The sequence below is a fragment of the Bufo gargarizans genome, chromosome 1, assembly GCF_014858855.1.
Source record: "Bufo gargarizans isolate SCDJY-AF-19 chromosome 1, ASM1485885v1, whole genome shotgun sequence".
NCBI lineage: Eukaryota > Metazoa > Chordata > Amphibia > Anura > Bufonidae > Bufo > Bufo gargarizans.
The window spans coordinates 671,218,364-671,232,121 of record NC_058080.1 but is presented as its reverse complement, the minus strand read 5'-3'; the positions used below and the strand labels follow the sequence as shown (position 1 = coordinate 671,232,121).

The 13,758-nt window shown below is 42.8% G+C and overlaps 1 protein-coding gene across 1 annotated transcript in view; it reads left to right on the top strand.

Moving 5' to 3' along the window:
• Positions 1-13,758, top strand: part of DMGDH (dimethylglycine dehydrogenase) — an 80,587-nt gene that overhangs the window by 24,771 nt on the left and 42,058 nt on the right. The window contains exons 5-6 of the mRNA XM_044276113.1: positions 179-383; positions 13,233-13,481. Of these exons, the coding sequence (XP_044132048.1) occupies positions 179-383; positions 13,233-13,481 (454 nt within the window). The remainder of the gene's footprint in view (positions 1-178; positions 384-13,232; positions 13,482-13,758) is intronic.

Here is a 13,758-nt window from a genome sequence, read left to right as displayed (position 1 = left end):
CCTCGCAGAAAAACATTTTGGTGGCACATTCCCTTTAATAAATTTGGTTTGTTTTGTGCCAACAGACTGGTAATTTGCAAAGCCTGCCTTAGTACTGTATATATTGCCCACTATCTGGTATTCTACTATAGACATTTCTAATTTATGCTACATGCACCATCTCTTTATTTTCCCACAGGTCTTAGCTGGATTGCACAATCCTGGAGATGGTCATATTGACCCTTACTCCCTGACTATGGCCCTTGCATCAGGGGCCAGAAAATACGGTGCACAGTTATACTTTCCAGCACAGGTCACTAATCTAACACCTAGACCTGATGGGACCTGGGACGTGGGGACCCCTCATGGGACAATTCATGCACAAAGGATTGTGAATGCTACCGGTAGGTATTCCCATCAGGTTTACCAGCACAAACAATCTAGATGTCTAAGTAATAGGTTCTCATGGTATTTGTATTTTGTTTACGTCAAAACGTATGCCAACTGATGGCATTTGTAAGACTGATCAGGATCCTGATCCGTCTTACAAATGCATTGAAATGCCGGATCCGTCTTTCTGGTGTCATCCGGTAAAAAAAACGGATCCGGCATTTATTTTTTTCACTTTTTTTCAGTCTGCTGGAAGGACGGATCCGGTATTTTCAATGCCAGATCCGGCACTAATACATTCCTATGGCATTCAGGCAAGTGTTCAGTTTTTTGGGCCGGAAATAAAACTGTAGCATGCTGCGGTTTTATCTCTGTCCTGATCAGTCAAAAAGACTTAACTGAAGACATCCTGATGCATCCTGAACGGATTGCTCTCCATTCAGAATGCATGGGGATAAAACTGATCAGTTCTTTTCTGGTATAGAGCCCCTAGGAGGGAACTCTATGCCGAAAAAAAAAAGAAAACGCAAGTGTGAAAGTACCCTAAGATCAAAGGGTTGTTTCTATAAACTTTCTGATTGAAAAATCACTGAAAATAATGCAATAGAAGCAAATATTATATATAGCCTAAGCCCTCACTCTGATGTGATAAAATATGAGATTCTCAGCTAATATATTTTGATCAAATAACATCTGTGCCCGCCTACCAGCACCAAGGTAGTCAGGCAGGACCTACTCTAAACCTACCTATATTCAGGAGAGCAGACTCTGCACATATAGTGTGCTGCTCCTAGTTACCTCTGTGTGCAGTCAAGCATCCAATGAGAGGAGAAGCATACACACCTATATGTACCACCTAATAAAGGTAGCCTGCGGGATAGGTGGGGCAAAAGTGAACAAAAAACTGCTACTCCCAAGGTGGAATAATAGGAGCGCATTGAGACTTGATGGCATAGAGATAGGTTTTAGAGTAGGTCCTGCCTGACTGAGACCACCTTGGTGCTGGTAGACGGGCACAAAAGTGTTTTGATCAAAATATATTGGCTGAGAGTCTAGAGTGAGGGCTTAGTCTATATATAATATTTGCATCTATTATGTTAGTACATATTGAGCATATTAATTTATCATATTATGCAGTTTAAAAAAAATAACTTTTTCAGTGTTTTTTTGTCTGTAGTATGAACTTTCTGAATGGCAGTTTTATTCTGCCAGGTTCTGTTACTGCAAGTGCACTGGAGGTGGAGCCTTACTGTCAAGTGCTCTCTGCATTTAACTTGTTATGGTTCCCCCGGCCGCTGCTGCCTCCATGCGGCAGCAGCATCTGCTTGCCAGGGCAGCATCTGGTTGCTGGGGGAACCAGATCAGCTGGGCGGCCCGCTCTGACATTGGAGCCCCGGGCCAATGATGAGGCGCGCTGGGGCTCCAGAGCATCATGACGTTCAGCCGGTATCCCCACCTGGCGTGCAGCGACGCTAGCATGTAGCTGTTCACTCCTCACTATATAAGGCCGGTGCCTGCCAGTGAATTTCTTGTCCTTTGGCTTTTGGATTTCTGGACTGGTATAGTGACTACAATTTTGGCTTCTGGCAATTTGGTATTGTATTGATCTCCTGGTTTGTGACTTTTTAGTGTGTTGGTTTTCTTGTTGCTTCTAGGATCTTTTGTACTTCTTAGTCCAACTGCCATTTTGACTCATTAACGTATGACTACTCTTGGATTATTTGTCTGTTTGTTGTTCCCTGTTCCTGTGTTGTCCTTGCATGTATTTCAGTAAAGGGACTGCCGATCAGTTATGGGTTCACTGCCTAGGGTGACCGTTCAAGTAGGTACGGATAGTAGGTTCGAGAAGTTTCGGGGCTGCACTATCCCTGTTTGTGTGTGACAGTAGTCGCCTTATCCTGACAGAACTACTTCACAGCCCCTCCCTACTGCTCTGAGAGACATCTGTACTGGTCTATTGGTTGGATGCTACAGCTGTCATGCAGAAAAGGGGCTGTAAAGCAGCTCAATGCAGAAACCATTTCCCAGTGAAGCTCCCTCTTCAGTGTAGGAGCAGAACCTGCCAGAATAAAGCTACATATTCACACTACTCCTGAGAATAAAAGCTTCACAAAAGGCATGTTTGACAGTCTAAGGGGTTGTGTAGTCAGTACATATTGATAACCTATTCTCAGGATAGGTCATCAATATCTAATCAGTGGGGGTCCGACTCAGCACAAGCACTACTTCCCTTCAAGATTATACTGACTGTCTTCTTACTTCGAGTAAATGGATTAAGCACTTGTAATTGCACTGTGCCACCAAGACTTCCGAGACGATGGCACAGTGTAATCTTGAAGAGGAAGTAGCACTTGTACAAGTGCCGCCTCCTCTTGAACAGTTGATGAGTGGGGGTGCCAGGAATTGATGGTGATGACCTATCCTCATATATACCGGCTGCACAACCCCTTTAACCCTTTAACCCCAGTTCCTTTTGTACATAGAAATCTATACATGTAGATTATTGACTTCCAGTGTGTCACACATAACTGAAGACCCAGAGACTAGGTTAAATGTGAATGAAATCTGCTTTTCAGAAGTGCAACTGTCTTAAGGAATGTAATTGAAATCCTGAGGACAATTCTATTTTCCCAGTCATATAAAAGCTGCAGTATAATAAGTAAGTGGGCTCCAGAAATGTGCTTATGTCCTGAGATCACAATTCTGATTTACTCTCATGATGTCTGTACTGAGTTGACCCCAATTGCATGGAGCGGGATTAAATAACAGCACTGGCAAGACATTTACTTGTATTACTTATTAAACCATAGTGCTGGGCAGATTGTTGCTAAATAATACTAATTATTTTAGAGGATACTCACTGCTTTACTTCTTACACTTTTTATCCCTGGCTAGTACTACTATTAAAATAAAAATGTAATAAACTGAAATGGAAGACATGCAAAACTGTATACCCCAATATTGGCAGCAGCAAAATATAAGAAAATGTAAGAAAAAGTCAACGGAGCATTAAAGAAGGGCATGCACACAATGGTCCTGGTGTGCCCAAGTCACTCTAATGCGCTGCTGCCCATTGACAAACTGTAGCACAGTGTTATTTGCTAATTAATAAAAAATGGCATGTAAGCGGCCATACCTGTGCCCGTAACCGGAAACCTGGACAGAGCAATGTGACTAGGCCTAGTTTATATACTTGTCATATTATACTATGGCTGGTATTATATGGGGATTATGATTGGTATGGATTATGGCACGTATGTAGTTACTGGATCTCATATTCTATGTGAATTACTGGTCTTATGCGGACCTAATGGTTTGTATGACATATGGCTTCTATTTCTGCATTGATATGACAGCAACTGACTGTATACAGTTACTACAGCTGTTGCTCACAATTACTAATTTCTCCAGGATCTAGTGGTGTCCTGTTCTAATAGGAAGCTGAGCGGGCAGTCTGCTTCAGGATGGTCACTTTGAAGAGCATCTGTCAGTAGGATCAATCCTATTATACCAGGCATAGTGCATGGAAGGGTTAATCCATCTTATTAAAAGAACGCCCGTCTAGTAAAATCTGTTGCAATATTCCTCATTTGCAGATTAGGGTTTCAGTGCACTGAGGGCCAGGCTCTTGCCCTTCAGTGCACCTCAGCTCTTCCTCTTTCCGGCACTGTCCACCTCCTTTGACTGGCAGGGCTAGGAATCATCATCGTCCTCTTGCCTGGCCCTGCAGTACCGCACAATGGTTGTAGAGTGTACAGTTGGCACATGCACAGTACATCTCGCTAGGATATGCCATCAATGTCAGATAGGAATGGGTCCCAGAGGTGGGACCTACACCTATCTCCAGAATGGGCCACTGAGGTGAAGGAGAGCACACCGAGCAAGTGTGGCCACCCTTCATTCACTGCTATGCGAGCCCTAAAAATAGCAGTGTGCTGACTCAGCGATTTCTGGCAGTCTCATAGCAGTAAAATAAAGTGGTGGCCTAGCATGTTAGGTGCATTCTCCTTTCACTGCTATGGAACCTCAAAAAATAGCCAAATTAACTCACTCAGCTATTTCCAGAACTCCCATAGTAGTGAATGGAGAGAATGCTACTCATGTGCATATTGAGGGCCCCATTCTGGAGATGGGGGTGGGTCACAGAGGTGGGACTCATAACTATCTGACATTGATGGCATATCCTAGTGATATGCCATCAATGTCTGAGATGGGAATACCCCTTTACATGTTCTCCTCTTTAGAATACTGCACTCCATCTCCAGTGTTAAGGTGACCATACACATAAATGTATTATTGGATGAACCTGCCAAGAAAGGTGGATTTGGCAGACACCTTAATTTGCGTGAGGAGCTCTTGACTCTCCTCTAAAGATGATGTTAAGGAGAGAATGGTCAGGCGAAATTAATATTGCTGCCTGATCCTTTTGTTCTCCTGGAAGATAAGCCTGAGGAGAAGTGTCTGGCAGCGGCTTTCTCCGCTCTCCCCATAGAATATACATACATGTTCAGTTGAGCCGAACGTGTTAGTGTATGGAGGCGTTGTTAGGAAGTCAGGAGAGATAGCAGTCAGCCGAACAATCATTTGGCCAACAGCTATTGAATCTCCATGTCCTTTAATTATGGGAACCAATTACTGTATCAGCTTTTTCACACTTCTCTTGGTGGTCTTCCTGGAATCTATGAATTCAAGATGTCTGGACACTTGAGACCCTTTAATGAAGTGGGTTGTACTCACCCACGATGGCGCAGGGTTGTCGATAAATAACTGGTGGTATCATATATAAATATAAAGGGTTGTAAAGAGACATTAATAATCATTACTCGTGAAGCACCATGAATCTTCAGATGAAGTAAGATAGACATTGCGGCTATAGAACTCTACAAGAATGATGGCCTACAGATATGAATGTTATAAAGGATCAAATACTGTAAAATTTACTGAAAGGGTTAACCTATCAAATCTTGGGTAGATCCTCAGTGTAGCCATACACATTGAATAATTGCCGGCTGACATTAATTTTTCCAGACTCCTACATAAATATGCTCGTTCAGTTTTTGGTTATGGGTGCATATCTGTTGCACCACATGGTTAATTACTGCATGGCAAAACTTTATACTTTTGCCATTGTTTTGCACTTTTTAACGTTGTTTAAAAACCACAATGCAAAGCCACGGCAAATGCTTGTGATTTTGCAATGTGGCACACTACTGCAATGTCATGGGGCACATCTAGTTGTATGTTTCTGCTTCCTGCAGCCTGTGCTCATAAGGAGAAATTACAAGCGCAATGAATACATTTTAGGCTCAGAAAGAAGGCTGTCCTATGAGCTGTCCTATTAGTTATTGAACATATTCCTGTTCAATCTGGCAATGTTACTTAAAGGGGTTATCGGGTCCATTCATATTCATGGCTTATCCTCAGGATAGGCCATCAATATCTGATTGTTGAGGTCCAACAGCCTACACCTCCACCGATCAGCTGTTCTGCAGTAGAATTGGTGCCACAATTACAGCTCCATCCATTGTGTGTAGTGGACGGAGCAGGGAACGTATCACTGCAGAAACCAGCTCCGTGTGCAGTGCCCTGGACCAAGGGTACTTTGGACTATGGACACTTGTGGACAAGTGACCTTAAAGGGCATCTGTCAGCAAATTTGTTCCTATGAAACTGGCTGACCTGTTACATGTGCACTTGGCAGCTGGAGACATCTGTGTTGGTCCCATGTACATACAGTACAGACCAAAAGTTTGGACACACCTTCTCATTCAAAGAGTTTTCTTTATTTTCATGACTATGAAAATTGTAGATTTACACTGAAGGCATCAAAACTATGAATTAACACATGTGGAAGTATATACATAACAAAAAAGTGTGAAACAACTGAAAATATGTCATATTCTAGGTTCTTCAAAGTAGCCACCTTTTGCTTTGATTACTGCTTTGCACACTCTTGGCATTCTCTTGATGAGCTTCAAGAGGTAGTCACCTGAAATGGTCTTCCAACAGTCTTGAAGGAGTTCCCAGAGATGCTTAGCATTTGTTGGCCCTTTTGCCTTCACTCTGCGGTCCAGCTCACCCCAAACCATCTCGATTGGGTTCAGGTCCGGTGACTGTGGAGGCCAGGTCATCTGGCGCAGCACCCCATCACTCTCCTTCATGGTCAAATAGCCCTTACACAGCCTGGAGGTGTGTTTGGGGTCATTGTCCTGTTGAAAAATAAATGATGGTCCAACTAAACGCAAACCGGATGGAATAGCATGCCGCTGCAAGATGCTGTGGTAGCCATGCTGGTTCAGTATGCCTTCAATTTTGAATAAATCCCCAACAGTGTCACCAGCAAAGCACCCGCACACCATCACACCTCCTCCTCCATGCTTCACGGTGGGAACCAGGCATGTAGAGTCCATCCGTTCACCTTTTCTGCGTCGCACAAAGACACGGTGGTTGGAACCAAAGATCTCAAATTTGGACTCATCAGACCAAAGCACAGATTTCCACTGGTCTAATGTCCATTCCTTGTGTTCTTTAGCCCAAACAAGTCTCTTCTGCTTGTTGCCTGTCCTTAGCAGTGGTTTCCTAGCAGATATTCTACCATGAAGGCCTGATTCACACAGTCTCCTCTTAACAGTTGTTCTAGAGATGTGTCTCTAGAACTCTGTGTGGCATTGACCTGGCCTCTAATCTGAGCTGTTGTTAACCCGCGATTTCTGAGGCTGGTGACTCGGATGAACTTATCCCCCGCAGCAGAGGTGACTCTTGGTCTTCCTTTCCTGGGGCGGTCCGCATGTGATCCAGTTTCTTTGTAGCGCTTGATGGTTTTTGTGACTGCACTTGGGGACACTTTCAAAGTTTTCCCAATTTTTCGGACTGACTGACCTTCATTTCTTAAAGTAATGATGGCCACTCGTTTTTCTTTACTTAGCTGCTTTTTTCTTGCCATAATACAAATTCTAACAGTCTATTCAGTAGGACTATCAGCTGTGTATCCACCTGACTTCTTCACAACGCAACTGATGGTCCCAACCCCATTTATAAGGCAAGAAATCCCACTTATTAAACCTGACAGGGCACACCTGTGACGTGAAAACCATTTCAGGTGACTACCTCTTGAAGCTCATCAAAAGAATGCCAAGAGTGTGCAAAGCAGTAATCAAAGCAAAAGGTGGCTACTTTGAAGAACCTAGAATATGACATATTTTCAGTTGTTTCACACTTTTTTGTTATGTATATAATTCCACATGTGTTAATTCATAGTTTTGATGCCTTCAGTGTGAATCTACAATTGTCATAGTCATGAAAATAAAGAAAACTCTTTGAATGAGAAGGTGTGTCCAAACTTTTGGTCTGTACTGTATGTGCCCGCATTGGGGGTAATATGGGGCCATTATTCATATGGGGGTACTATGGGGGCCATTATTCATACTAGGGGGCATTATGGTGGACAATTTTCACATATGGGGCATTATGAGGGCTATGTAATGTTCAGGGGGCACTATGTGTACGGTAAGAGCACTGCAGGGGTTGGGATGTTAAAAAAAAGCCAATGAAATGAATCTGTTTTAGCTGCCATTGAAAACGGATGCAAATTGGCCATTAAAAACTGACAGTGTATCATGTGAATGTAGCCTAAGGCTACATGAACACGACTGTATGTGTTTTGCAGTCTGCAAATTGCGGATCTGCAAATCAAAAAACGAATGACATCTGTATGACATCAGTTTTTTTTTTTGTGTGGATCCATTGTAACAATGTCTAAACGGACAAGAATAGGAAATGTTTGCTTTCCGCATTTTTTGCGGACCCATTGAAATGAATGGGTCCGCATCCTATGGAATGGACACGGAAACAAACAACGTTCGCGTGAATGTAGCCTTAAAGAGAACCTGTCACCACAAAATGCAGTGCAATCTACAGGCAGCACGTTATAGAGCAGGAGGAGCTGCGCAGATCGATATATGGGAAAAGATTTAGTAAACCCTGTAATTGACACATTTATATCTGCAGCCCTGGGAACAGCTATCGGTACCTGCTACCTGTACCGACAGCTGTTCAGGAAGTGACAAAAAGCAAAGATATAAATGTATAAAATACAGGTTTTACTGAATCTTTTCCTACAAATCTGCTCAGCTCCTCTTTATCATCATCTGACATGATTCATACAGAAGTGGGACTCTTAGAATGGAGAAAAATGTGTCGCGGAGATTGGATTTTGTACCTGCAGAAATCTTTTGATTTTAGGTGCACTGTACAATATCCTCTATTGATGTCGGCATACTAACAATGATATAAAATATCCAGTTTCAAAGGAATTTATTCTCACACCATCTGAGGACTGAGCTGATCTAAGTTTGCAGCAGTATAGTTTTCTGTGCTCATGTAGCCCCTCAATCCCCCTCCCCCACACCACAGATTCTCGCCCATGTAATATCGGTGCCAAGTAGAGCTGGATTCATGTTTCCTCACTTGGATCTCCTAGCTGTTTAGTAAAGACGACTCCGTGCCAAGTCCAAATAGCAAAACCAGAATAAACTAGAGCAGGCCGCTTCTTGGCAGTCCGCTGCTTTTAGGTCATTTCAGAAAATCCAAGTGTACAATTAGTTGCAGACCCAGCAATATCGTCTCCAACAAGCCATGATGAAATGGCAGGATTTTGCCTTTGTGGCATTTTAAAGCTTATTCCCCTAAACCAGAAACAATAAGTGCAATATAGTGAAAATGGTATAAAGGATGTGTACAAGAAACCCCCTCTTCGGAGAAGGCTTGTGTCTTTTCTGTGATAGAGGTAACTAGTTCATACGGCTTACGTGCTTCAGCAAACTGCCTTTTAAAAGGACACTTTTTTTTATTCAGTAGTTGTAGAATTTTTTTTTTTTAAAGAATTCTTACTGTTTTTCTTTTTCATTTCAGCAGTACTATGTGATTGAAAATTCCATACAAAATATTGTCCTGTAGCAGTCAACACACATGATAAGGCCTCCCATATGGATAAGTAATCCATTGTCAGTTTACTGTTGTTGTGAGGGGAAGATGTTATCTGCAGGGTAATCCTCATCATAATAGTGAGTATTGGGATAACAGTATGACAGCTCTATAGATAAAAATGCCCACAGAGTAGCATTGCGTTGATTAGTGTAAAGGCGCATTTACACTATCCGAGGAGCAGCAGATTGTTGGGAAGGAAATGCTCCTTCCTTATAGTCAGCTGCTCATTAAGTGGAGGTGAAGCACTACCTTTACATGCAGCGATCACCTCCACAATATGAGAAAGAGTGATCGCTGTTGCTGTCGCTTGTTCTCCTACAAAATCACTGCTCCTGGGTAGCAGAATGTTGTGTTGTGTTGTGCTCGGGAACAATGATTGAGGTGACCGCATCTCCAATCATTTCACCCGATGAACGAGTGCTTCGCAGCATCACGAGTGACGCTATTGAGGCTCGTCCCCATAGCGGTCTGCTATTGGCTGCTCCCCCCCCCCCCCATCACCGGATGTTTTGATCTGAGCGAAGGGTAGATGCAGCGGCGGCCATGCAGGGATCTGGAGCGACGCAGGTGCCGGGGAGCAGGTAAGTATAATGTATATGAGGGGTACAGGCAATGGGGGTCATTATAGGGGTTGGATAAGGCTACTTTCACACTAGCATTCGGCTGTCCGCTTGTGAGTTCCGTTTGAAGGGGCCCCGAACGCATCCGTCCAGCCCTAATGCATTCTGAGTTGACGCGGATCCGCTCATAATGCATCAGTCTGGCGGCGTTCAGCCTCCGCTCCGCTCAGCAGGCAGACACCTGAACGCTGCTTGCAGCGTTCGGGTGTCCGCCTGGCCGTGCGGAGGCAAGCGGATACGTCCAGACTTACAATGTAAGTCAATGGGGACAGATCCGTTTGAAGATGACACAATATGGCTCAATCTTCAAGCGGATCCGTCCCCCACTGACTTTCAATGTAAAAGTCTGGACGGATCCGTTCAGGCTAATTTCACACTTAGACATTTTTTGACAATATAATGCAGACGGATCCGTTCTGAACGGAAGCCACCGTCTGCATTATATGAGCGGATCCGTTCAGAACGGATCCGCTCTGAACGCTAGTGTGAAAGTAGCCTAACCCATTTAAGGTCTTATGCTTTAATAGAATCACTACGGAGAAGGGGGTACTCTTTCATTGCAGTGAATGATCTAATTGAGAAAGAGATAGTTAAGCGAGATAGTTTGCCATGCTAAAAATTCAAACAAAGGAGAAGTTAAGAGCCAGAATAGGAAGGAGAACACATGGAGTGACTTCAGAAATTATAGCTATGATTAGGGCAGTTTTCCAAAATGCATTGGCTTTTGTATGGCTTGGATCCATATGTGAACATATTTTAAAACTGTCTGAAAGAGTCTCACACAATTTAATTTAATAGAGAATGGTGTAACTAGCAGCTTTCTAAATCCCTTCATTAAAAACATCAGCCTGCATCCACCTAAAAAAAGCTGTAAAGTTATGGGCACTAGGGGTCTCACTTCTACCTAATTTGAGCTGAGATCCTACGTCTGATAAAAGAACACCTTTTGGAGATTATAGGGGCCTCCTGTGTGTCTGTAAGTGTGCTTTTCCCCTCCTTATCTGTTCTGTAAGTTCTAGAGCTGAAAACAAACATAGTGGGAAGAAAAGGAAAGGACATCACAGCAGTACAGTGCTGTCAGATGTCACAGAAGTGATACACCCCCTACTTCTGAGTGAAATGCATCTAGCTGTGCAGCTGAAACTGAATAATATGGCTGAAAGAGACTTTAGGGAAGCCCAAAAATACCTGTTCCTTCACAGTTATATTAGTACAAAGATAAACCAAAGTCCAGCTGGCACTCGATCTCGCTTTCATGTTGCAGCAGGAAGGAGCAAACTCCATGTGGAATGTATAAGAAAATCCCAGCAACCGTATCTTACTTCCAAATATATTCTTTTTATTTCATTGTTATAAAGTATATAATATGACGCGTTTTGGCACAAAGCCTTTATCAATCAGATTCTCAATTCTGATTGAGAAAGGCTTTGTGCCGAAACGCATCATATTATATACTTTATAACAATGAAATAAAAAGAATATATTTGGAAGTAAGACACGGTTGCTGGGGTTTTCTTATACATATTAGTACAAAGAAGCACAGCCATTATGCAAACCTTTTTTGAAAACTCAGGTACGCTTTAATAAATGGATTTTTCATTGAAGCTCTAGAATTTTTTTTCTTTCTGGATTACATGCAATACATGGAAGACCTGAGTCTGCCAGAGCAAGAGCTGCCTGTTGGCTTTAGTAAGGCCTATGGACAGGGATTGTCCTGACGGGGCAACCTCAGTAAGGTGTGCAGCAGCTGTAGAGGTGAAAGTAAGAAAATTGTTCGTTTATTGACATAATACTTTATGATTTTTGCATATAGAGTGTTGCACCCAGAGGAACAATTGTCCAGCGTTAAGTGTTTTTCAATGTAACAGGCACCCTATTAAGTGTAAGTGGTGGTGCAAAGCTGAGAGTGCTCCCATTGAATACAGAAGAGACAGCATGTGACATATGAGAGCAGTGCAGCTGGGAACAAGAGGATCTACACCACTGAAGAAATGTCAGAGTATACTTAAGATTTAAAGGGCATCTGTCAGCAGATTTGTACCTATGAAACTGACTGACCTATTACATGTGTCGCTTGGCAGCTGAAGACATCTGTGTTGTTCCCATGTTAGTATGTGTCTGCAATGCTGAGAAAAATTATGTTTTAATATGCAAATGAGTCTCTAGGAGCAACGGGGGCGTTGCCATTACACCTAGTGGTTCTGCTCTCTCTGCAACTGGTGCACCCTCTGCACTTTGATTGACAGGGCCAGGTGTGATGACATTTACACTGCTTGGCTCTGTCAATCATAGTGCAGAGGGCGCGGAAGTTGCAGACAGAGCAGAGCCTCTAGGTGTAAAGGTAACGCCCCCATTGCTCCTAGAGGCTCATTTGCATATATCAAAACATCATTTTTCTTAGCAATGCGAGCACCTATGGACATAGGGCCAACACAGAGGTCTTCAGCTGCCAAGTGCACATGCAACAGGTCAGTTAGTTTCAGAGGTATAAGTCGGCTGACAGATGCCCTTTAAGGAAGCCATATACAATGTCAGCCAAACACAGCAATTTTGTCAGGACAGGCCGACCATCTAATGTGTATGGGGGTGTCTGGACTCTCACAAAACAGCAGGTGTCGGGGAAGAAGGATTGGAAATGCTGAATTTCAATGTGCCTGCAGCAATAATACTACAGGTTCTTAACAAATATATTCACATATGAGATATAGAAGAATAAATTTGCGGCACTCACCGGATTCCTTCGCAGTTCTTTTTATTCATTATTAAAACATAGTCACTGGTGCAGGCACTCACTCAGTTTCAGGCAACGGCCGTTTCCCGCTGACTGCACTTTGTCTGGCCTCCCACCTCCCATCACGGTGGGAGTCCAGACGAAGGGCGGTCAGCGGGAAACGGCCCTTGCCTGAAACTGAGTGAGTGCCTGCACCAGTGACTATGTTTTAATAATTAATAAAAAGAACTGCGAAGGAATCCGGTGAGTGCCGCAAATGTATTCTTCTATACCTCATATGTGAATACATTCTAAATTGCTGAGCACCACCTAAGCCACACAATCCTGCACATATTTAAGCGGCAGTGCCAACCCCAGGTTATTTTCTATGTCATAGTCTTAACAAAAATAAATCAGTGTCACTGAACATGGCCAGATAATTATGGAATTCATGGTCAGAAATGTTAAATAACCTCCTTCTGATTAAAATACTTTGTACTTCACTATCCTGATGTCTATTAATATATCTGTGACATTTTATCTCCTAGGATTCTGGGCTCGAGAGGTCGGGAAGCTTTTAGGACTTGACCATCCTCTTATCCCTGTGCACCATCAGTATGTGGTTACTGGAACAGTTCCTGAAGTAAAAGCCTTAAAGACAGAACTCCCAGTTATTAGAGACCTAGAAGGTTCATATTACTTGCGCCAGGAGCGTGATGGGCTTTTATTTGGTCCTTACGAGAGTCAAGAAAAGATGAAACTACAAGATTCCTGGGTGACAAATGGAGTCCCACCAGGTATCTAAACATATCAATGATGTGGACATTAGAGATCTTCTACTGGCCATCAATGATAAACTCAATTATTTTACAAATTCACCATTAGTTTGCTGTAGTGGAAATAACTATTATTATCATTCAGTTCTCCTGAAATTTTTTATCGTTGTCAATTCAAAAAAAAAAAAGCACAAAGTGTTGGCATACCTTTTCTTAGAACTCTGCATTGTGCTGTTCCTCTGTTAGTTCTCCTAGAAAAAGAATTCATTGACAACTGGGTATTACTTTCTATTATGTT